General features: G+C 30.8%; 1 protein-coding gene across 1 annotated transcript; it reads right to left on the minus strand.

Moving 5' to 3' along the window:
- On the minus strand, positions 1–24,122 carry LOC131856762 (uncharacterized). Its single transcript, XM_059208682.1, has 2 exons — positions 24,016–24,122; positions 1–388 (listed from the first exon to the last, which is right to left on the minus strand). Exons 1-2 carry the CDS (start codon positions 24,120–24,122, stop codon positions 1–3), a joined length of 495 nt encoding a protein of 164 aa, XP_059064665.1.
- Between the last annotated feature and the right edge of the window lie 2,541 nt (positions 24,123–26,663).

Below are 26,663 nucleotides of genomic sequence, written 5' to 3' on the forward strand. Positions count from 1 at the left end.
CTAATAACTCTGATCCCACCAATGAATGAAAGTTCCTTGAGCTGCTATTTTTGATAAGGCATCTGCCACTGCATTAGCTTCCCTGTAGATATGTTTAGCTTCATAATGCTCAATTCTAGTCAATTTTTCTAATATTTTCTCTAAGATTGCTTGAAGTCTCCAGTTTGGAGTTTTTTTCTTTCTTATTGCATTCACTGCTATCTCCGAGTCTCCTTCCACTGAAACATTTTTTAAGCTATGGTCGATGCAGTCTATCAAACAAAGTTGCAGAGCTGTGAATTCTGCTATATTATTGGTGTCTGGTGGAATTAGCTTTGCCATTTTCCCTATGATTGCTCTTGATTGATCTCTGATTAGGTAACCTATTCCAGAGGGGCCTGGGTTGCCTCTGGAAGCCCCATCAAAGTTTAATTTTACCCAACAAAGCTTTGGGGGGGACCAGGTTGCATCTTTTCTAGCATTGATTTTTTGACCAGAGGATGAAGGCATTTTGAATGCTTGCCACTTTAGCCTGATATTTTCATCCCATGAAGAGAAGACTTTGGATTGATCCAAAGAAAACGCTATTCTGCAGTTGATTGAGTCCACTATTGTCGATTCAATTGAGTTTAGAATTGATTTATGCCTCCTAGCTTTGCCTTCAAATAGCCTACGATTCCTTTCTTTCCAGATTTCCCAGACTAAGCATGATGGAGACACTTCCAAAATTTGACTCAGGGAGCTCTCCTTAAGAGGAAGGGGCCAACTTTGGAATAGAGACTTGATGTCATTCGACAGGGCTATAAACAAACCCAACTTAGCATAGAGCCATCTCCAGCATTTAGAAGCAAAGGGGCAATTCAAAAGGAGGTGATCCACTGTCTCTGATTGGGCTTTACAAAAAATACATCTCGATGGTCCTTTGTAACTCATTCTTGTAAACTTATCTGCAGTTAGAATTTTTTTTTGAAAGGCTAGCCAGGCAAAGATGCCTGCTTTTGGGATGACTTTGGGGCTCCAAAACAGCTTCAGAGGGATGTCTTGCTTGTTCTGAATTGCAAGGCTGACTAGAATTCTATATCCATCTTTTGAATTATATTGCCCTATTTTGGATGATATGGCGCCTAGATCAAAAAGTCTACCCCTCTTTTGGGACTGATATTTCTTGCTTCTAGTTGTTCTAGGAGTTGTTCTAGATCTTCCCTTCGAATTGGCAGGCCCTCCATTGATTTCCATCTCCAACTTTGGGAATTCGACATGTCAACCATTTCCAGGGAGTCTCTAACTCAAATATATTTCAAAATTTTATATAAAACTTTTTCATCCTTTTTTTTTGATCGGTAAATGACATAGCAAGAAAAAAAATTATTAAAAGATTCAACAAATTACATAACAAAAGTCAGAATTTTGAGTGCTCAAAAATAAGGACAAATTCCCAGTGAAAACCAAAATCTTCCACAATAGAAAACAGACGAGAGTATTTTCCAGATTTAAGAAAAAGGAGGCAACCTAACAGCCTCAATGGTGTAAAGTTTTACGCCAATTTCTTCCTAACTCCTCAAGTCCGAGAATATTATCAAAACATATATCTAAATTTCCGAAAAAAACTCGAAATTTCATGTCAAAGAAAACAGAATTCATATCTGTTTCCATGCTTCCCATCAATTATTTTAAAAAATAATGAAGTTTTAGACAGATATATGAGAACAGCAAAGAACTTAGTGATTTGCATATATAGAGATCTAACAAATTCGATAGTCTTCCTATAAAACTGGTAAAAAGTTTGATAACAAACTGGGTATTATTGACATCTAACTCAGAGACAAATCACAAATCACAACGAACTGGGACTGTCAAAAACTATGCAAAAATCTGCTATTGACTTATTCTAACAGTTTTCGCCATGGCTTTCAAACCATGAAATTAACTTCAAATCCTGTTTCTGTCGTTGTTTATGGACATGAAGAACACACAACATAATCTATGGCTTACATCAAAGTAAACAAGCATAAATTCAAGTGCTAACATCACTGGAAATGGCTTCATTAAACTCTCAATAAGGTAAGGACAAATATAAAAAGTCAAGATACTTGAATAGTTTATTGGTGACTAAAACATTAAATTTTAATGGCTCAGTCAATGGACTCTTGGTCTGCTGGTGAAGTTGAATGGCTCCAAATGAGCCCACCAGAGATCAAGTGTTGCTGAGTGCAAGACTTTTGCATCATAAGGGATGAGGCTGGGATCGTGCCCCGGTCAAATTTGGTAGAATCGATATCCCTCAGTCCATGGCTCTTAGCTGAATAGGTTTCATCCTATAGACCCGTGCTTACATATTGGGTGACTAAAACTACTTTGTGAAGGCCCTTGCTGGGCTAGTGTGTTCGGAGGCTTTGTACCCTTGTTGGGCTGTCGTACTTGCAGGTCTGAACCTCCATAAAAAATAAAGATAAAAATTAACAGTCCCTTCTATTAAAACCTTAATAGTGCATAATAGAACTCATATGTTGTAGTTTTAGAAGACATCACTTGAATCCCTAAGACTCTTTCCTTAACCAAAACAATTTATAAATAGTATAGAATAACATTGATAAGCATCATTACAATGAAACTCGTATATCTCTAATCAATAATATAGTTGAGTTCACATGATGAAAACCTTGTGCTGTTGATTAATCAAAACAATTTATAAACAAGATCAATTAACATTGATAATGCACGGGCCATTACAATAAAATTCTTATATCTCCTTGAATCAATAATATAGTTGAGTTCACACATTGATGAAAAACTCGTTCTCTTGATGATAATAATATTTACAAGGTACAATCCAAAAGCATTGCTCCTTATATTATGAACTACAAAAAATTGACATATTTAAAGAGGTCACAAATTGAAATGTTGTAAAAGATAAGACGTGTACATCTTGAATTGAAACACAGCTGAACACCTCCTTCAACACCACTGAAAATAGAGTGCAATCCTATATACTACAAATGACCTATAAATTAAATCACAAAATACAAAAATTATTCCATTTCTATATCACTTTCTACCTTCAAAAAAATCTTATTTCTCCCATATTACAACAAATTCCAACCTTTGTGTATATGCAGGAAGTTCTGATTTGAAATGGATCTCATTCAACACCTGGCCTATACATTATTCACTTGCAACCGTGGTATTTCAAGCTATGAAACCGCTGATATTGTTGTAATAAATCATGGTTCCAATTCTTTCCTCTCATCTCTAAATGTGTCATTTTCATCGTTCTTGACAGTCGCTTGTGTTGTTGATTTGAAGTAGCATGGATAATGGGTATACTTTGGTCAACTACCTAAGATGGTGGTTGTAAAGGGGCCACTGTCACTTCACAAGTCTGTGTCAGTCCTCCATTTCACATTTCTTTTATATGATAGTTAAGTGTTAGATCGTGTGGTCACTAAGACAGTTAATGTTAAGTCACAGAGTCACTTTGTATTCCTTGCTATCACTGCATAGATGGGGACTAAGACTGGTAGGGGATTCTCATGCAAGGGAAAAAAACACTTAAAGTTATGATTGAAAGTCTTTCAATTAAGATATTTACTTTTTGAAAAAATTATAGGCCAATCCCCTTTGGTAAGGTTTGGAGTTTAATCATCTTGACTATTGGTTTGGCATTTCTCTTTTATAGTTTCAATGTCTTTGTAGCTTGATGTCAATTTTCGGGGTTCTTTTTAGGTTCATTCTTTTGTTGTTTGTAGATCTATAATCTTTATTGTCAATCTCATTGTTAAATATTTTGCGGTACGTTTCAAAACTTATTTAGCCCTTCAAGTAAGATTGATACTTCTTTGAAATAAGGTACGACAATCAATTTCAGTCTTAGTTGTCTTGAGAGATTTTGGTGAAGTTTGGATTTTAACAGTCTTGACTATTGATTTGGCATCTCTCTTCCTTGGTTTCAATATCTTTGTAGCATGATGTCTATTTTTTGGGTTCTTTTTAGGCCCATCCCCTTGTTATTTGTTGATCCATAATCTGTATTGTCGCTCTTGTTGTAAACTATTTTTGAATCCTTTTCAAAACTTGTTTAGCCCTTTGACTAAGATTGATACTTCTTCTAAGAAAGGTAGGACAATCGATTTCAATCTTAGTCCTCTTGAGAGCGTTCGGTGAGGTTTGGATTTTAACCATCTTGACTATTGTTTTGGCATCTCTCTTCCTTAGTTTTAATGTGTTTGTAGGTTGATGTCTACTTTTGGGATCCTTTTTAGACCTGTTCTTTTGTTGTTTGTTGATCCATAATCCTTATTGTAGATCTTGTTGTAAAATATGTTGGAGACCTTTTTAAAACTTGTTTATGATTCATAGCTCTAATAAAAAATTAATATCTTGCCACCATAATAATACTTTCTAATACTAATTTTAAAATATAAAATTAAAACCACTAATAAGATGCCACACGACATTCATTTGTAATAAATAAATAACATATTAACATTTAGTAAAACGTTGTTAATTTTTATTTTAAAATTTAAAACATAATTACAAAAATTAATTTTGATGACTTGAAAATTTATATGTCAAATATCACTAAATACATTTATTTTAAACCATAATTACAAACATCAATTTTGATGACGTTAAAATTTCTAGGACAAATACCATTAAATATTTCATAACAAAATCCTTAAAACTAAATTATTTCTTCCAAAACATAATTGAATAATAAAAAAATTATATAAATACTATGAAAAAATCTCAAAATTATTATTCAAATCTTAATATCCATGTCAAAATCCATATTTAATAATTTTAAAATTTTCATATAAAAATCTAAATTAGATAACTTTTTTTAATTTTTTTTAATGATTTTTTTTCATTCACAAAGTTGTTTCAGCTATCTAATATAGGAGCACAAGTCTTAGGCCAAAACCTCTTTGGCTAAGAGCCAAGGACTGAGGTGTATCCATTCCACCAAATTCGATCAAGGCATGATCTTGATCTCATCCCTTATGTCGTCAAAGCCTTACACTGAGCAAAACTTGATCCCTAATAGACTTATTAAAAATCTTTAAAATATCGAGATCGAAATTAAAATAAATGATCACTATATTAAAACACATTAGATACATGGAGGCCTCTTTCACTCTACTTTCTTTCTTCCTCTTTGGTGTGCAAATGCCTCCAAAAATCCAATTATAATACTCTTCCCCACCACTCAGTTTTGATGGGACACTTCTTTTTCAGTTGCTAAGGAAAATCTAGGTTCTGTAGTCCTATCTTAGCTTACTTATGGGAAACATTTTCATTTCTTCAAATAAAAGGTAGGTTATTAGTCTAAAAGAAAGGAATAAAGTACGAATGACTCACATGAACTAAGGCTTTTCAATCTTGACTATGATAGCCACTTTTGTATGCCCGTGTCAAAAATAACAATTACTCTCTTGAGTTCATTATTCTCTAGTGATTTTGTGAAGAATTGGTGATGGTGAATTTGTTCCCCCACATAGATATTCCTAATCATATATATGTATACTTTACCTCCACATAAAGTCTTTAAAGAGAGTGATTGCACTTAAAGGCATGAAATGGATATCACATCACAAAAAAAATTGTGCACTTAGATCAACCATTGGACAAAACATTTTTACTTGCATTTTACAATGTCCTATAAAATATAAATTTATTAATGTTTTTGAAATAATATTAAAAATATTAAATATCTTTGAGCAAAGTGTTTAATAAGTTTATTTTAAGTTAAATTTTACGAGTTATTATTATATTATTTTTTAAGAAATTAAAGCATACTTTACATTAACTCAGAGTCTACTTAAATAATCAATATAACTCACATTTAATTAAACGTACAATGTAATGATAAATTTAATAGAAGAAATAATTGTTCAAATTTATGTTTTCGGACGATGAATAGGTGTAAGTATTATCATTTAAAAGGAACGAATAATACACCTTCAAAAAAATAAAAAAGGGATGACTATAAAATAATAATATTCATATTCTTTTTTAATTTCAATATGTCAATGCATGAAAATCTTATTATAATAAATGGTAAAAAATAGAAATTTTTAAGTTGGGACATGTGGTGAAATTTGGATCAAGATCATTAGTACAAGATTAGGTTGTAGTTGTGGGTTTTTTTCAAGAGATTTTTCTATCATGTGATCAAGTCCTAAAAATTTATATTTTGTTAATATAATTTTTTTTGCTTCACTAATGTCTTCAATACCTCTTATTAAATAAAAGATTGCACTAAAAAACATAATGAATATTATGATGCAAATTAATACCCATTTTTTTTTATTGGGGAAACTATGTTTCTAGCTTGGCCCAAGCCAAGAGAGACCACTTATGGAGGATCTCTTCCTACAAGACCAATTTTGAGGGACTTTCATTCCCCACACTTCACTTTGTTCAAATCTGCAATCTCAACAACCCAACAAAGGCACAAGGCTTGCAAGCTCAATGGCTCAATGAAGATTTGTATCTTGGTGGTCACCTTACCCATAAAATGTTTCTACCATGACACTAAAATCCCACATACAATATAGATTTATACCCATTAATATACTATAAATCAAATGATATTAGAATGAAAGTAATAATATCTTAGATTCTATTCAATTATCCTAATAGCATGTAAGATACCAAATAAATATACACATTTAACCTCTTAACTTATTTTTTGATATATGAATTAATAAAACAACTTTATATAAAATATTAATTTAGATTTTAAAACTAAATCACAACCCAACCCAAACAAGAGACACAAAGCATCATGCTCCTGCCATTAGTTTAGAGTAGATAAAAGTAGAGATGAATATAGAGAGGAAGACGAAGAGAGAGAAATAGACAGAGATTTAGAGAGAATTAGAGGGAGAGTTAGAGATAAAAATAGAGAGATACATCTATAAGAAGATTGATAGATAGAGAGAAAGAGGTAGAGGGAGAGATAAAGGTTGAGAGAGAGAGAGAGAGAGAGAGAGAGAGAGAGAGAGAGAGAGAGAGAGAGAGAGAGAGAGAGAGAGAGAGAGAGAGAGAGAGAGAGAGAGAGAGAGAGAGAGAGAGAGAGAGATGTGGCACTATCATAGAGGGATAGAGAGGTAGAGATAAATATATATGTTGTTTGCTTTTATTTTAACAATAGTGTTTGGAGGAAGCAAGGAAGCTCATTTGGTAAATATATTTTTATATGAACTACAATTTGTTAATCTTCTGGGATGTTAAGGCTATTGTTTATTCATGCAAATTGGTAGTTGTTTGGTTGCCTCCATAATGTAGTTTTTTCCTTTGCTCGATTCAATAAAAAAGGCATAGCATTGGAGCATGATTATAGTAGATATATTCTAAAATCTAAATATTTAGCTTATTTATAAATTTAAAATATTTAGTTTTTCAAAGCGGAAATGGAAGCATAGCTAATATTAGATGAGGACATTATTGTATACATTTTAAATAATAATCCCCATAAAAACAATTTGATATTAATAATTCAAAGTTTGAAATTTGTTAATTCTACAAATATATTTTATATTTTTATTTCAAAGATAAAAATAATGAAAGAAAAGCATGCATGTAATCATAGACAAGTTAGAGGAGGATTCTCTAAAAAAACAGGTATGATAAAAACGTATAAACTAATTTATTTTACAAGGTGTTAGCATGCAACTTTGTTGTTTGATATCTGTGTACATAAGAATCTATATAACATTAGAAAATATGTACTAATAAGTTTATATCTTAAAAGTAGAAAGTAGGGGCATAATACCTCTTTTATACGTGGATAACATATAAAATTGCATTTGACCATTCATATAAATTGATGAAATTATGAACCAAATTTAACACTAAAATATACCTTTAAATAATATATTATACAAAAATAGCTTCGATCAAAATTGAATATATAAAATACATATATTTATTTTAATATTACAATATTGAGAAGAATTATTAAAAAATTCTTGATGCATTAAATCTTTTAGGTGGGATGAGTGGATTCTTATACTCTTGAAAAAATAAAAATAAAAATATAAGACTTTTTAAATTTATAAAAATTTAGAAAATTTAAAAGACAAAAAACATATGTCAATAAATGTGTTATAATGTGAAGAAAAAGGGATTGTTTTAAAAAAATAATGTTAAATTTTTTAAAATTAGAAATGCAAAAAAAATATAATTTAAAAATAAGAGATAAATTTTATTGGAAAAAACTAGATATTCTTACCAATATAAAAATTTCTAATTACAAATTAATTGAATCTATTTTTTTAACTTTTCTTGATAAAAAATAATAAACATTATTGATAAACATAAAACAAACTAAACAATATATCTCAAATCATTTTAATAAAATAATAATAATAAATTATAATATTAGATTTGCTAAAAATTAAAATTAATTGATTTTTACATTTGAAATTTTTTTTTCCCTATGTATTCACCCACCAAATTACACCCAACACAAATATTTATAAATATAAAATAGTTTAATTTCTTACTATTTGTCATTTGATTTATTTGTATGTTTTTACCTTTTCTTATGATTAAACATTAAAAAACTTACTAAAGAATCCACTCACTAGATATTTAATAGTTAATGTAGGACATATAAGTATATTGCCACCTATCTTTTCGTGTTTTAACTTTCTTTGCTTGAGGCAATTAAAAGCAAGATTTTCAATACAGAAATATATGGACGATGAGAGCTGGGTAATAAAAAACCCATACTTGTTGCACGGAAATTTGTGCACGCTTTCCAAAGTCATTAATACAGTACAAAAAAATGATATAATTTTTTTTTTGAAAATTGATTTTTCTACCTACTCTATCCAATAATAATTATGTAAAATAATATTTTATAATTATTTTAAATAAAAATTAAATCTAAACTATAAAGAAATCATTCAAAGATTTTTAATTAAAGAAAAGAATTGCATGAATGTAATACTATCTTGCCTTGATCGAAACTCATAACAAAATCATACCTTTATTATAATCCTACATAAAAATATGTTCTCAAAAGTTTGTGAGTGAATATCATTTAAAGCTCACACATTCAATATATTCCTACATAAAAGTATGTTCTCAAAAGTTTTTGAGTGTAAACTATTTAAAGCTCTAATGACTTAGATGTTCTACCTATCTATGAAGCTCCTTTTTGTGAGTGAGTGGTAGGACCCATATGATATAGATGTCCACACTTCAAGAAAGTTGTGATATAGATCTCCACACTTCAAGAAAGTGGAATGGTCGGCAAAAGGAGTTAGGATCCATCCACAAAACACCATTTGAGGGGGGCACGCACCTTAAGATCTATATATGCAAGCCCAATATTCTTATCTTCCTCTTAAGGAATCTTTCTAAAAAGCCTCTCCTTACAAACCTAACTAATGCTTTTGTTGTTTGTTACCTGTGTCCACATGTGATACATTGATCATCAAAAGGAAAATGTGATACTAATAGTGAGCCAACACACAATTTGTGGCCCCATCATTCCTTGTCATTTTATGCTTTACTTAGTTAGTGCTCTGGATTTCTTTGCTTGTCCAAGCATTATATTCTATATAGGATTGTTCACTAGAATTTGACTTGGATTTGTGGATGGAGTAAATCACTTTTATACTATGGTCACATGGTCACAATTCAATTGGAAGAAATCTAGATTTATAGAGACTTGACATTACCACTGAGAAGTCCACATCTATTAGGAAAGTTGGTCCTAAATGATATGAGCAATTGAGACAACATAAAATGATTATGTTATCCATTATTGGAGTCCTTGTTAAGAATATATCTAATTTGACTTTGAAAATGGTCTATTACCTTTTGGTGGGTGTCTTGTTTGTCATTGACATTTCACTTGGTCTTTGGAAGCTTCTAGGAGCATGGCACAAAAAGTTATGTCAATGTGGACATTTTCTGAGAGGCCCAATTATATCCTTGGTAATCTCATTATTACTACCACACTACATTATAATTTTGAAAACATCAATTCCATCATATAGTATAATATTTAAATCAAATCCATCATATAATATAATAATATAATGTTTCAATCAATTCCATCATATATTATAATATTGAGATCAAATCCATCATATATTATAATATTGAGATCAAATCCATCATTTAGCATTATAATAATATATAAATCAATTTCACCATGAGAGGATGGTAAGAAAAGTGACGACTTTCTTTTTTAGGTAATCTAACGGTGATATGAGTTGATATATAATTGATGTAATTTGATAATTAAAGGAGTCGGTGGGTGTAAAATATGACGTGGCTGTTGATTTAGTTACATATGTCATTTTTTATTTATGGAAAATTGCGTGTTTGTAAAATTATGACTTTGACATATTATTTTAGAATAATTGTATAAATCTTTTATTTTTAATTATAATTTATGGTAAAGATAAATGAAGAGATTTTCTACTAGTTGAAATAAATCGACTTTTAAATCAGTGAATTGCAAATCAATCAATTAATCATAAAAGGAATTATATACATCATCGATATCATAAAAATTCTTGTTTAATTTTTCTATACATAAGAATGTGTAATTATGAACAATTTATTAATATTTGAAAGTTGTTGTTTCTAGATTTGATTGTGTTTGATTTTTTTTAATCAAATCTAAAGACAACGACTTTAAGCACTACGGATTGTGGAAATCTAATATCATTATTAGTATTTATCACCTTTATATATATATATATATATATAATATTCTTGACCTTCATTTATTTCTACTTTGTTTTTGTTATAGTTCGATCAATAACTAAATATATTAATTATGTACATTATTTTTTGTATTGTTATGATATTCTTTTACAAAAACCATCACTTAAAGTCATATATTTTAGTGGATTTTTCAACCATATGTATAAAGCACATACATTATAAGAATTTCACTCTTTAAAGTTTAATTATATTTCATATGATTCTAGGTATATAGAAATTTCTCAAATCAAAATGTCTTTTGATATAAAATAATAAATAATAATTTTTATTTCATATTTCTTTTATATAGAATAATACATTTATTATAATTTAACAATATTAAATTATGGAGCTATTTTAGGAAAGTGTCATATTAATTGTGATTCTTACAAATGAGTATTTTTATTTATGATTTTTTATTGTATTATGAAATTAATATGTCTATCTTAAATGAATCTATGTAAAATATATTGATAGATATCTTTTTCAAGGTATCTACTTTTTAATCAGTTTATTATAAAAGGTGGAATAGACATGTTGAAAATGATATATCTAAACATGTGTGTGACTTAGCATTTAATATTAAATTGGTCCTTTTATTATAGTGAAACCAACTTTGTATTATGAACAGTTTTTTTAATAAATGTGTATATGTATGTGTGTTTATAATGTTTCCCTTTCATTCAAACGAATAAGTTTTTATATTTAGAGGACATAATGAAGAATAAATTGATCAAGACTTGCAGGTATTTTAATATTTTAATGTAAATTATCTTTATACTAAATATCTTACTATTTTTTAATATTTATGATGATATCAATGACTATAGAGTTATTTATTTTTGAATTAGTGAATAGGTCCCATTAAAGTGTATGGATATTACAATTCATTTAAGTAAATTTGTTTTTGATATTAAAAAGCAGCAAAACAAGGGCGTTGTCCCTATCACAACCACAACCAAAGATGTCAAGAACTAAACTTCAACACATCCACAAAAAAAATATCAAAACCGGCTAGTTAAGAAGCTGTTTGTAAGCAGACAATAACCACCAACTAAAAGGAATAAACCAGAGTCCAGAAGAAAAACATAAGCTAACTAAAAACATAATATAGCTAACCAAATTGTTCAACAAGGGAGCCAAGCCCCAAAAGAAATTAACAACAAAAAGCAGTAAAACTAAAATTAAACCCTAGAACTCTACACCTGACCAACTTTTTAAACTCTACAACCTGCTTATTGTAGCACATTGTTTCAATTTTTTGTCAAGAACTTGAAGAGCTCCTTGTGAATTCCTTCTTCCTCAACCTCTTCACCCAAAACCTTTTCATGCATAAGACAAAGGGAGGTCACACAACTACGCATCACCCAAAGACTAAACTTGGAGATGTTGCTCATCTTCTTCTCAAGGTCGAGAATCTTGGCCTTCAACATTTGCAGTTCAGTTCCCATCACCTTCAACTCCTTGTCTACAATTTGACAAGTTGTGCAATTGTCACTAGCACCAGTCACCTTAACCTCCCCCTCTTCCATTCTGACTTCACTAGTTTGGTTCACATGCTCAACCCATTGTAAAGAGGAAAATTAGGTGACTTGGCGATTTGCAACAATGAAGGAGAAATCACCAAATCACCTATTTTTGCTTGGGGGAGACAATACTTTTACATTGAAAAGAGGGGGTAAATCCACTAGATTTAGTCACTAATCAGATTATGACTGGATACTAAGTAGATTGATTGAAATGGAACATGTTTGACCTTCTTTTGTAAGTTGACTAGTTGAATTAAGACTAAGTGCTGGAAATGAAGACAATATGAGAAAACAGTGAGCTACAAATTTGGGATTTCGTTGTGCACCTGGATCTGAGAAGTTTGAGATGATTCGGAGTTGCTCTACAAAATCTGCCAAAAGTAGCTAGGATTGTGTGTCCGGACTAGGATGCCCACCCTCTTAGTCCTCCAAACTTTTCGTGCGTCAAAAATAGTTCTTCCATCTCTGCAAACAAATCTTGATTCCATATGTACAGCTGCGCACTTGCTTTTGGCACATAGAGGGAAAAGGAAATGTGTTGGAATATGGGTTTTCCTTTAGATCAAACCATAGTTTTAGAATTAACCAAGTGGCTGAAATAATGTAATTGAAATGACTAAAAGTAGAAATCCTCCTCTTTGAGAGGATGTTGAATTGACTGGAAATGAAATGCTTATACCTCCTTGTGAAGTTTTGCTTGCCTCCATATGGAATTCTGACTTCATGAATTAGAATGATGATCTCCTCTTCAATGTTTGAAATCTTGACGCTATTGCTGCTCCAAGCTTGAAGGAAGATTGAAAATGCTCAATTTCTCTTGAATGCTTGAATTCTTGAATTCTTGATCTCTTGAATGCTCGATCTCTTGAATTTTCCTCCTCTAGCAAATGAGAGGGGAAATCCCTCTTATATACTTTCCAGTAGGATGAATTAAAACATCAATTCCATCATATATTATAATATTGAAATCAAATCCATCATTTAGTATTATAATAATATATAAATCAATTTCACCATGAGAGGATGGTAAGAAAAGTGACGACTTTCTTTTTAGGTAAGCTTAGTTTTCTAACAATGATACGAGTTGATATATAATTTATGTAAATTGATAATTAAAGAAGTCGGTGGTGTGAAATATGACGTGGTTGTTGATTTAGTTACATATGTCATTTTCTATTTATGGAAAATTACGTGTTTGTAAAATTATGACGTCGACAATTTATTTTAAAATAATTGTATAAATCTTTTATTTTTAATTATAATTTATGGTAAAGATAAATAAAGAGATTTTCTACTAGTTGAAATAAATCGAATTATAAATAGTGAATTGCAAATCAATCAATTAATCATAAAAGGAATTATATACATCATCGATATCATAAAAAATCTTGTTTAATTTTTCTATACATAAGAATGTGTAATTATGAACAATTTATTAATACTTGAAAGTTGTTGTTTCTAGATTTTATTGTGTTTGATTTTTTTATTATCAAATCTAAAGACAACGACTTTAAGCAGTACGGATTGTGGAAATCTAACATCATTATTAGTATGTATCACCTTTCTATGTATATAATATTCTTGACCTTCATTTATTTCTACTTTTTTTTGTTCCAGTTCTATTAATAACTAAATATATTAATTATGTACATTATTTTATGTATTATTAATGGTATTCTTTTACAAAAACCATCAATCAAAGTCATGTGTATAAAGCACAAACATTATAAGAATTTCACTCTTTAGAGTTTAATTATATTTCATATGATTCTAGGTATATAGAAATTTGTCAAATCAAAAAGCTTTTTTTGATATAAAATAATAAATAATAATTTTATATTTTATATTTCTTTTATATAAAATTTAATACATTTATTATAATTTAACAATATTAAATTATGGAGCTATTTTAGGAAAGTGTCATATTAAGTGTGATTCTTACAAATGAGTATTTTTATTTATGATTTTTTATCGTATTATGAAATTAATATATCTATCTTAAATGAATCTATGTAAAATATATTGATAGATATCTTTTTCAAGGTATCTACTTTTTAATCAATTTATTATAAAAGGTGGACTAGACATGTTGAAAAGGATATATCTAAACATGTGTGTGACTTAGCATTTAATATTTCATTGGTCCTTTTATTATAGTGAAACCAACTATTTGTATTATGAACATTTTTTTTTTAATAAATGTGTATATGTATGTGTTTATAATGTTTCCCTTCTAGTAGCCTCTGAGTTGACAACGTATGGCTGAGACGAGTCCTTCTCTTTATAGACCTCTAGCTACACCCCTCCTCAAAATTCCTCTCTCGGTCGAGATAATTTAACAATATTAAATTATGGAGTTATTTTAGGAAAGTGTCATATTAAGTATGATTCTTACAAATGAGTATTTTTATTTAGAATTTTTTATCATATTATGAATTAATATATCTATCTTAAATGAATCTATGTAAGATATATTGATAGATATCTTTTTCAAGGTATCTACTTTTTAATCAATTTATTATAAAAGGTAGACTAGACACGTTGAAAAGGATATATCTAAACATGTGTGTGACTTAGCATTTAATATTTCATTGGGGTCCTTTTATTATAGTGAAACCAACTATTTGTATTATGAACATTTTTTTAATAAATGTGTATATGTATGCATGTTTATAATGCTTCCCTTTCATTCAAAAGAATAAGTTTTTTATATTTAGAGGACATAATGAAAAATAAATTGATCAAGACTTGCAGGTATTTTAATATTTTAATGAAAATTATCTTTATACTAAATATCTTACTATTTTTTAATATTTATGATGTTATCAATGACTATAGAGTTATTTATTTTTGAATTACTGAATAGGTCCCATTAAAGTGTATCGATATTACAATTCATTTAAGTAAATTTGTTTTTGATATTAAAAAGCAGCAAAACAAGGGTGTTGTCCCTATCACAACCACAACCAAAGACGTTAAGAACTAAACTTCAACACATCCACAACAAAAATATCAAACCGGCTAGTTAGGCAGCAATTTGTAAGAAGACAATAACCACCAACTAAAAGGAATAAAACAGAGTCCAGAAGAAAAACATAAGCTAACTAAAAACATAATATAGCTAACCAAATTGTTCAACAAGGGAGCCAAGCCCCAAAAGAAATTAACAACAAAAAGCAGTAAAACTAAAAGTAAACCCTACAACTCTACACATGACCAACTTTTTTAACTCTACAACCTGCTTATTGGAGCACATTGTTTCAATTTTCTGTCAAGAACTTGAAGAGCTCCTTGTGAATGCCTTCTTCCTCAGCCTCTTCACCCAAAACCTTTACTTGCATAAGACAAAGGGAGGTCACACAACTATGCATCACCCAAAGACTAAACTTGGAGATGTTGCTCATCTTCTTCTCAAGGTTGAGAATCTTGGACTTCAACATTTTTAGTTCAGTTCCCATCACCTTCAGCTCCTTGTCTACAATTTGATAAGTGGTGCAATTGTCACTAGCACCAGTCACCTTAACCTCCCCCTCTTCCATTCTAACTTCACCAGGTTGGTTCACATGCTCAACCCATTGTAAAGGGGAAAATTAGGTGAGTCGGCAATTTGCAACAGAGAAGGAGAAATCACCAAATCACCTATTTTTGCTTGGGGGAGACGATGCCTTTACATTCAAAAGAGGGCGTAAATCCACTAGGTTTAGTCACTAATCAGATTATGACTGAATACTAAGTAGATTGATTAAAATGGAACATGTTTGACCCTCTTTTGCAAGTTGACTAGTTGAATTAAGACTAAGTGCTGGAAATGAAGACAAATATGAGAAAACAGTGAGCTACAAATTTGGGATTTCATTGTGCACCTAGATCTAAGAAGTTTGAGATGATTTGAAGTTGCTTTGCAAAATCTACCAAAAGTAGCAAGGACCGTGTGTCCGGACCAAGATGCCCACCCTCTTGGTCCTCCAAACTTTTTGCGTGTTGAAAATAGTTCTTCCATCTCTGCAAACAAATCTTGATTCCATAGGTACAGCTGTACACCTGGTTCCTGCACATAGAGGGAAAGGGAAATGTGTTGGGAATACGGGTTTGCCTTTGGGTCAAACCACGGTTTTAGAATTAACCAAGTGGTTGAAATAATGTAATTGAAATGACTGAAAGTAGAGATCCTCCTCTTTGAGAGGATGTTGAATTGACTGAAAATGAAATGCTTAGACCTCCTTGTGAAGTTTTGCTTGCCTCCATATGGAATTATGACTTCATGAATTAGAATGATGATATCCTCTTCTTTGAAATCTTGACTCTATTGTTGCTCCAAAGCTTGAAGGAAGCCTGGAAATGCTGAATTGCTCTTGAATGCTTGATCTCTTGAATTTTCCTCCTCTATCAAATGAGAGGGGAAATCCCTCTTATATACTTGCTAGTAGGATGAATGAATTAATTTTTTGACATGAGCTGACATAGAGGGGTATTTCCCGCTCAAATTTGAGATGAGTGAAGGGGTCCAATTTAGGTCCCCTTTAGGGAGGGCCATGGTGCCATGCGTTGCTCTTGGTGAGGATCATGGTGCCATGCCCTAGTCCTGCCCTATTTTGGGGTAGGATCAAGGTGGCAATTTGGTGCATCTTTGGGCTGAAGGGTGTTTTTAACGTGTGAGAGCATAATCAAGTCTCCGATCAGGACGAGGGGCACAAACACTAAGGCAAATACCCAAATGTGATAAAAAATTGCGAGGGGTGCAATTTTCGGATGCTACATTTATCCCCCACTTTAGAAGGAGTATGAGGTTATGCAAATATTCGTGATAAGGTACATGGAATTCAGATTTAAAGAATTTCACCACATCAAAGATGAAAGATACACCAAGCCCCTAGTGGACTTTAGGATCTTACAACTTCAATGATAAGGTAAAAGGGAAGACTATGAGAGAGAAAGAGAGATCCATGACTACAACTAGTAAGGTTCTCTTACTATGAGTCATGAAAAGAAAAAACACCAAAAATTACAAAGCAAAGACAAAGTTTGCTAAGTAACTTTAAGTATCAAGAGAGAATCATGAGTGGAGTGTATGCCCCCATGTTAAAGCGATTGCACATGCCTTGTCGGGAGCAATTTATTTAAGGTAGGATACACCCCAAAATACAAGTATGTTATCTTAACATTTTACATCATCCTCATGTAGACAACACTAGGGACACCAAATAGAAGAATAGGGGAATAAATAGAAGAATGTCACAAATAGGCAAGAGAGGAGAGAGAAAGAGAATTTACAGTGCTAATGAAGCTAATCAAGAACGTCATCCTCCCCCCGATCTTGTTGATCATTATTTCAAGAAGGTGGAAAAAATGCAAGAGGAGCCACATCAAGCATAGTAGATGGAGCTATCACAAGTTCCAAACAAGGACCATTCTCTAATCACGAGTCACTTTGTTCATTACTAGGAGCTAGTTTTTAATGCTTTTGAAAATTTTGCAAATAAATCATTGTCAACATCAACATATTCATATTCATCGTCAGAAATATTAGGATCAACATTTTCATCATTAACAATATTTTCACCTATTTCTTCATCAATATTAATAAGAATAGGAGCTCTAATAGGAATAGAGCTTGAACCATCATTTTTTTTTAAGCATTTTGCGTCTTGGAGAATTAGGTTGAGCATCTTGTTTAGGAGAAAATGGAATCATGTCAACAATTGATTTTTTATGAGAAGAAATAGTTTGGGAGACAACTTCAAGAGCTCTAGCATAACTTATCCATCGACGTTCTCTCACGCAATGGTTTTGTCTAGTTTTGGTTGAAGGTATAGGTTCATCAAGTATAGGGTTTGTCTCTTCTTTTAGGGAAGGATGAATGGGCTGAGGTCTTTTAGGTTGGAAAATAGGAGAGGTTGGTCATTTCTCTCTATAAGATGAAGGAGGAAGATCCACACCATATAAAGGAGGAATGGGAGGTGTAGGAAGGATACTAGGTCCATTACAAGGAGGGATAGGTCTACCCTTAGGAGGAATAGATTGATTCTTAGGAGGAAGAGATTTTCCACCTTTGGGAGGATGAGTGGACTCATTCATAGGAGAAGGAATAGATTCTTCCTTAGGAAAAATAATATCTCTTTCTTTAGGAGGAAAGATAATATTATCCTTAGAAGGAGAAGTACTATATGTCTCCTTGGGAAGAAGATTATTTCTTTCCTTAGGAGGAAGAATAATATTGTCCTCAAGAAGGGGTGTATGGTCATCAAGAGGAAGGCTAAGCGTTGGATTTATAGGTTTACTCAAGGATAAAATCATTTCATTTTTCTAGTTTTGATATGATCTAAAGAGAGCATCACTTCTAGGTTGAAGAGGCTAGAATCATTCAGACCAAAAGTAATCAAGACAAACATCTCCATTTCTCACTACAGGTTGATACATGGTATGATTGGCAGTTATGATTTTACCATTATGAGGAAATTTCAAACACTTATGAATAGTAAAAGTGATCACTTACATGGAAGAGAGCCAAGGATGTCCCAACTTCACATGAAATTGATCGGATGTAGGAATGATAGAAAATTGAACATATAAGAATTTAGTGTTGACATAAATAGGAAGTGTGATAGAACCAATAGAATGACAAGAAAAGACATCAAAGACTCTAACTGCCACATCAATATAATCATATATCACTTGATGCAATTGCAAAGTATAAAGAAATTCTTTAGTTATCACATTAACTATGGAAGCATGATCAATAAGAACCCCTCTAGCAGGTATACCTTTGATTTTTGCACTTATGTAAAGTGGGCCATCAGGTGCTTTAATGGTATCACTAGGATCAAATGTGATACACAATTCCTTAGGAGGTCCTTATTGATCTACAAGGTTTATCACATTGTTAGATTCAAGGCCAACATCATCGGGAGAGAAAGCAAGATGATTAGTCTCAATCACATTAGTGGAATGGGATGGTAAAGGATCAATGAAAATATGAAGGTTTGGATTAGGAGGAGATATGGATTTGTTTCCTTTATCATTCACACCTACCACATATATGGTATTGTTATCAATCAATTCTTTGATCTTACTTCTCAATCAAAAACATTTTTTTAGTATCATGACCAGGCTGATGATGATATTGACAAAAGGATTTAGCATCAAAGTAAGGTGTAGTTGTCTTAGATGGATAAATTGGTTTGATTGGGGGAATTTTTAACACATTCCTCTATAATAATTGAGACATAATGCTATGCAAATATTCATTCAAAGGAGTAAATTATTTTTCTCTTTAAAGTATTTAGACAAGGGAGGCACACCTATAGTGGCTACTACGTGAATGTTGTTGTTTTCATTAAATTTGATGAATCCTTTGTTTGGTTTAAAGTTCACAAATGATTGTTGAGCACTATCACCCTAATCACTTAGAGCTATGGAAGGAGATTGCTCCAATTGACTCACATTCAGTTAATAATTGTGAAGTACTGCGCACAATTGCGGAAAGGAAGTAAACTTAGCTAAGAGAAGTTTATCCCTAATATCTTTTTATAAATTAGCAATAGAAATATTTTAAATATCTTGGTTAGGTATAGGAAAATAAATTTGAGAATGCAAATGATTATATCTACCAATAAAATCGGTCACTTTTTCTTTAACACCTTATTTACAATGCATCAAATCAGTCAAAGTAACTTTAGGACCAATGTTATTGTGAAATTGTTGAATAAAAGTGTTAGCCAATTGTTGAAAAGAAGTAATAGAATAAGAAGGCAAAGAACAATACCAGTGCAAATCTCTATCCCTTAATGTTCTAGTAGACGATTATGAGGCCCTACCCCAAGCCCATCATAGCAATTCATTGATTTTCATGTTAGACTTATTATTTGATATATTATCTTGATGCATGATGGATTTAGATACTATTTGATAGGTGATTTGATATCATGGGATATGATGTATTCCATCTTTCATTGATTTCAATACTATTTTTGATGTTGGTATGATACATTTATATATGTCCTTATGAAAAATTGATTTATATGATGCTTATGATGATGCAATTTCGTAATTGATTTCATATGGAATTGATAGGAAAAATGTTAATTGGATACTATCTCTATTGCTCTTTGATTTGGATCAATTGATGTGATGTTGTGAAATTGATGTTATATGTGTATTTCATTTCTTGTGCTTACATATGCATGTGGTTTTGGATTACTAATGTGTGAAATGAGATGTGCAGGAAATTAATCCATGTGACCATGGAAATACACAGAGAACTAAGACCAAACCTATGTGATATAGTGAAGCCAAGGTTTGTCTATTTGGAGAGACAATACCCCATGTGATGTATTTAATTTCATAATAGTGATGCCTGTTTGTAAGTTCATATTTGTAATTATTATGTTATTATTCTCAAAAAGGACATGCCAAGTGTATTTTAGTGATGTATATTTTATGGTGTCACTTGACACTTGTGATGTGTGTGAGTTAGAAATAGCATGTCCTTTGGAGGGAATTTGTGAAACCTAGTGCATTTTTTATGTATCATGTTATGGTCCCAAAAGATAACTTGGTTAGAGAGCCATTAGTTTGGTCAAATCAAGTTTGACTCGTAGACAAACTTTAGGTGGGTTTTTGGGGGGTCAAACTAACTCCTATAGTTGAGTTTAGGTCACTTTTGAAGGCCCATATGATATTAATAGGGGTAAGGGTCATTTTTAGACATGTGACCACTCACATGTGATTGTGAAGTCACTTCAAAAGTGGGTTTTCCAAGATGGACGAAAATTGAACTTTTAAAAATTGACTTTTGGGTAGACAACCTTCCATTTGAGTGATAGTTGCTCTTCCCCACTTTCTCTTACCTTTTTCAATTTCCATTTTTAGAAGCCATGTAAGAGGTTGGGAAGACCAACCTATGGGATCTCACATCTTATCTAAGGAAGTTGGAAAGTGTGAGGAGAGACTACTTAGGTAAGGGATTCAAACTTGGGGCTTTGATCACCCACTCTCCAATCTTGGAGACAAGTTTGAGTATTGGATTTAAAAATTTTAGAATAGAATTTTGGCTAAGTAAGAGGATTGTAAGGGAATTGGGCAGCTCTTCTACAACATACATTCCATAGCAAGAGTGAAGGTTGGTGTTACTCCATCCAAGTAGTTAGTTGCATTCATATTTTGAAATGATAAAATCTGAAATTGTTGTGAAATGAATATGTTTCTATGTTCTTGAAAATATGTTTTGGCATTGTTTTTAGTTATTTTTTTCTTTGGATTTTTTCTTGTTGTTTGTACATGGGAGTCAAGACTAAACTCACCCTTGGGAGGGAAGAGTAGTCTTGGGGTGATGGATTTTAGGACAATCTTTGGGTGTAGAGTCTCTCTTCTTGGAAGAGAGGGATAAATGAGGATCCGGGATCCTTGCTGCTATATTTGTTTGTTTAAAATTTGGGGGTCATAAGGGGAGTTTTGGGAGTCATAAGGATTGTTTTGGTCATGTGAGAGACCAAGTAGATGGACATATTTTTAGCCTTGTGAAGGCATGTGGTTAACAAATGTTTATTTGTAGATCTCCCCTTAGATTTTGGGTCCACCTTCACCCCATTGTTTTGAGACACTTGGTGACTTTGTGCAAGCCATGGATTGGGAGTTCATCATTGAAATGATTTCTTGTAAACTCTGATTCCTTATAATGTGTATTGAGTGTGTGTGTTACCCATTTGGTTCTTGGTTCTCCTAGCTCGGGGGTGGCCTCTTGTAAGCCTAGGTTGGGAGGTGAGCCTCCATAGTCACATCCAAAGTTCTATTTGCAAGTATGCAACTTGTTAGTGGATGGAGAAAAACTATCTTCCTAGAGTGGTGTTTAAAGTGTGTTGCAAGTGCACCTCATGATTCATTTTCATATTTATTTTCCCCTATTTTACATGGTTGTAATTCAAGAAAAAAAAGTTGTAAGAAGGGAAGATACTATGAAATCTTTGTATCCAACATATTCAACAAAAAAAAAGTATTTCTTCCTATTTGTTTATTTATTATCATGAAAAAGAGTAAGGAGATGTAATTTTATTTTCAGTTGTAATGTCTATTGCGAAAAAGAAATGAGTAGCAATACATTTTAATAGATTGCAGTTTTATCTCTATATTCAATTTTGGTGTAAACCTCCTTAGTATAAAATCTAAATATGCAGGGTTAAATAAATATACTTTCAATTCATTTATTTATTTGAGCATATTCTTATGTTTAAAGGTGCTAGTAGTAAATCTGCAGTAGTAAGAATTATTTAACAGAATGTAGTTACACAAAATAAATGTCATATTTTAATCTTGTTTTTATTCATTTACTTGCATATAGTTATATTGCTGGTTAGTTTTTAAAAAATAAAATAATGGATCAATGCTGTTATAATACACTAATCTGAAAAAAAATAAAGAAAAAAGGTCACTGTGTAAACACAGTGAGTGTATATTTCCATGAAAATATACACACATATGTATATATATGTATATATATGTATATATATATATATATGTATACATACATACATATATATATATATATATATATATATATATATATATATATGTATACATATATATGTATACATATGTATACATATATATGTATACATATGTATACATATACATACATATATACATACATACATACATATATGTATACATATATACATACATATATGTATACATATATACATACATATATGTATATGTATATATCTATATATACATATATGTACATATATATGTATACATATACATATACATATATGTATACATATATATATATATATATATATATATATAAATATATATATATGTATATGTATATATACATATATGTATACATATATATACATATACATATATGTATGTATATATGCATACATATATATATATACATATATGTATAGTATATATATATATATACATATATATATATATATATATATATATATATATAGATATGTATATATGTATATGTATATATAGATATGTATATATGTATATGTATAGATAGATATATGTATATATGTATATGTATATACATATATACATATACATATACATATACATATACATATACATATATGTATATGTATATGTATATGTATATATGTATATGTATATACATATACATATATACATATATATATCTATACATATATATATGTATATGTATATGTATATGTATATGTACATATATACATATATACATATATATATATATATATATATATATATATATATATATATATATATATATAAGGAAATGAATGTGATGTTAATAAACTTCTTCAAAAAACAAAAATAGTGAGATCTTTTATATGAGAAAATGTATATAATATATAAATTAACAATGCAGGTGTTTAGAAAAAATTAAATCTGTTAAAAAATTGGGAGTTTTATCTCTGTGTAAATTTTATATATATATATATATATATATATATATATATATATATATATATATATATATATATATATATATATATACTTTGCATGATCATTTAAGATGTTGTATTAAATTGAAAAATATATATATCATTTTGTATTTAACTGATAATAAAACTGTTTAAAAATAAAATTATAAATAAATAAATAAAAGTTTTTTTCTAGCAAAGGGGGAGTAGTGAGGGCGACCACCATTGCACACCGTAATTCACAGTGGAGGGCCAAACCCCCACTATAGGCCATGACCCACAGTGGTGGGTGACCCGACACTGCGGGTCACGACCCACCCCTGTGGGTCATGTCTTGCAGGGTGGGCTCGGCCTACCCTCCGCCGCCGTCGCCACGGGGCTCGGCCTCGACCTCTGCCTCCCCACTCCCTTCTTCGTCATCGACCCTGCATACCCCCACCGCCATGCCTTCGGCCATGGACATTTTAACTTGCAACAAAAATATTAAACCCTGACTTAGTTAGGGTTAAATAAAGAAAATCAGAAAGAAAAAGGAATATAATGTATGTTAAGAAAAAAAAGAGAAAGAGAAAACCTAAATAGGGTTAATAAAAGAATATAAAATAAAAGAGGGGTTTTGAAATTTGAATTAAAGTGAATGGGGGAAATCCCCCATTGTTAATAAAGTAATTTTATAATAGTTTATGGAGATTTATTTTAATATAATAGGGTGATTTATTTTATAAGAGGATAGTTTGAGTCTAGTGGAAAATATAGGAAGGGGCATTTTAATTTAAGAATGTATTTGTTTTAAAGGGGAAAATTTTAATGGAAATTATTAGATGGTTGTTTTATATTGTTAGGAAGGGTATTTTGTTTATCTATGATTATTTAAATCCCTATGGGGTATTTTAATTATGATTGACTATTTGAAAATTCTTAAGGGGGTAATTTAATTGCAAATGATTATTTAAATCTTTTAGGGGTTTAGATATCAATAATGAAAGATTATCTTCTACTCAATAATATTAATGATTTAGTTAATCCGATGACGTTTAGGGAAGTTTACATTCTTTTGCTTAATTAATTAATATTAATACAATAAATTTGTATTAATGATTAATTTAATGGATTTTGGGGCTTATTTAAATATTATAAGAAAATAATAGTAAAATTTAATATACTTAATTCGAAAATATATTGGGCGAATTAATTAATTATAAAAGTTGCGTCGACTTTATAGAATTAATTTATTCAACTTTAATTAATGGGAATTATTGTAAATATCAAGTAGTTAAAATATAATTTATTAGAAATTATATTCAAGTTATTTGGATTGTTTTCAGCACTCAGATAAAATCTAATTTGATTATTAAATTTCTTAGGAGCTTGGGAAAAGTCCTAAGCCTCCTAGTTAAATTAAATAATTTGTCGCCCGCATTAGAAGCCCATACATTTTGACACTTGAAATATCTTTTAGTGGAACTAATTAAGTTATCATATCTATTTGAACGTAAAACACAAGTAATTTAGTGTTATTTAAAAAAAATTGTTGTGTTTTGCCCAAAAGTTTGGGCATCACAACAATTTCGCTAATGATCTTTGATCATGAGCAAAGTCACTACACAAAGTTTGGAATGTTTTAACATGAGTTAAGGGATCACCTTTTCCATTATAAAGTTCCAATTGAGGGACTTCTGCATGTTTAGGAGGGACAACTCTAACAATGTAATTGGATAATGGGCTCGCTACATCAAATGTGAACACATTATACTTAGATTGATGCATAGAAGCTCTTTGTTGTTGTAAGGAAGACACTATTTGGGCTAGACTATTGATTGTAGCTTCGGTATAAGGATTGAAATTAAACATGTTGGATTAAGAGGGAGGAGTAACATTGTTGACTGAAGGAAGAGATTGAGAATAAGGAGGTGGGACACTATGATAAGTATGTAATGGAGAATGTTGGGTAACACATGGAAGACTCACATGAGGAATGAAGGAATTGTGATTGAAGTAGTTTCCCCCTTGACTAACATTTATAGGTGGCGAGTGTGATTGGGTGACAAGGGGAACACTCATGGTAGGAGGAATGAAGGAAGAGGCATTGCCCCCATGACTAACATTTTTAGGTATGACATTTGGTGTAGAGTTAGCCATGATGTTTGATGTGAAGGTAGGAACACTAGTCATAGGAGTTGTCAAAGGAATGAAATGATTAATGTGACTAGGAGGTTGTGTATAACCTAGGTTTTCAGTACAACTCTTCATAGGAATGATGTTAGAATCAACAATATGAGCAATACCGTACATGATATTAACACCATGTTTATCACTTTGAATCATCCATTTTAATCCTACAATCAATGGAAGAGCCTCACTTTTTGGGTATTCATGACTCATCCATTGTTGAAGATTGTCAAATTGATTGTCCATCTTCACCGATTGGTCAATGGATACCCTAGTTAATGATTCCTCCACATCATGAGAATTATCAAGAGGATAAACAGGGATATCTGTAGGATTGGAAGAAACACAAATATCCTAATTGAAAAAGCTAGCCAAATTAGGCTCCATCTCCTCAGTAATTAAACCCTGGGCATCCTTAATTCTACAACATCTTCTTACAGGGATACTATAGGTAGGACTAATAATAGTAAAAATTATGCACTAAGGGAGGAAAATTGAAATTTTGAATTTTGAAATCTAAGTTGCAAAATAATCGAATAATGCAAAATTCTAGGAAAATGATTACCCAATTAGATGAACAAATTAATTGAAAATGCAAACTCCTAGGAAATTGAAAATTATCCAAAGGTAATTGCATTTAAAATTAGGGCCTAGTGAAAATAACCTCTTAATTTTAAAACTAAAAAATGAAAGAGGGAAGATTAAATTGAAAACTAGGGTTGTGCAAAACTAACCTCTTAATTTTAAAAATTTTGAAATCTTGAAAAATTGTAGAAATCAATTTAATTTTAAAAATTAGGGTGTATTGATTAACCACTTAATTTTAAAATTTAAA

The sequence above is a fragment of the Cryptomeria japonica genome, chromosome 7 (genome assembly GCF_030272615.1).
Source record: "Cryptomeria japonica chromosome 7, Sugi_1.0, whole genome shotgun sequence".
Taxonomy (NCBI): Eukaryota; Viridiplantae; Streptophyta; class Pinopsida; order Cupressales; family Cupressaceae; genus Cryptomeria; species Cryptomeria japonica.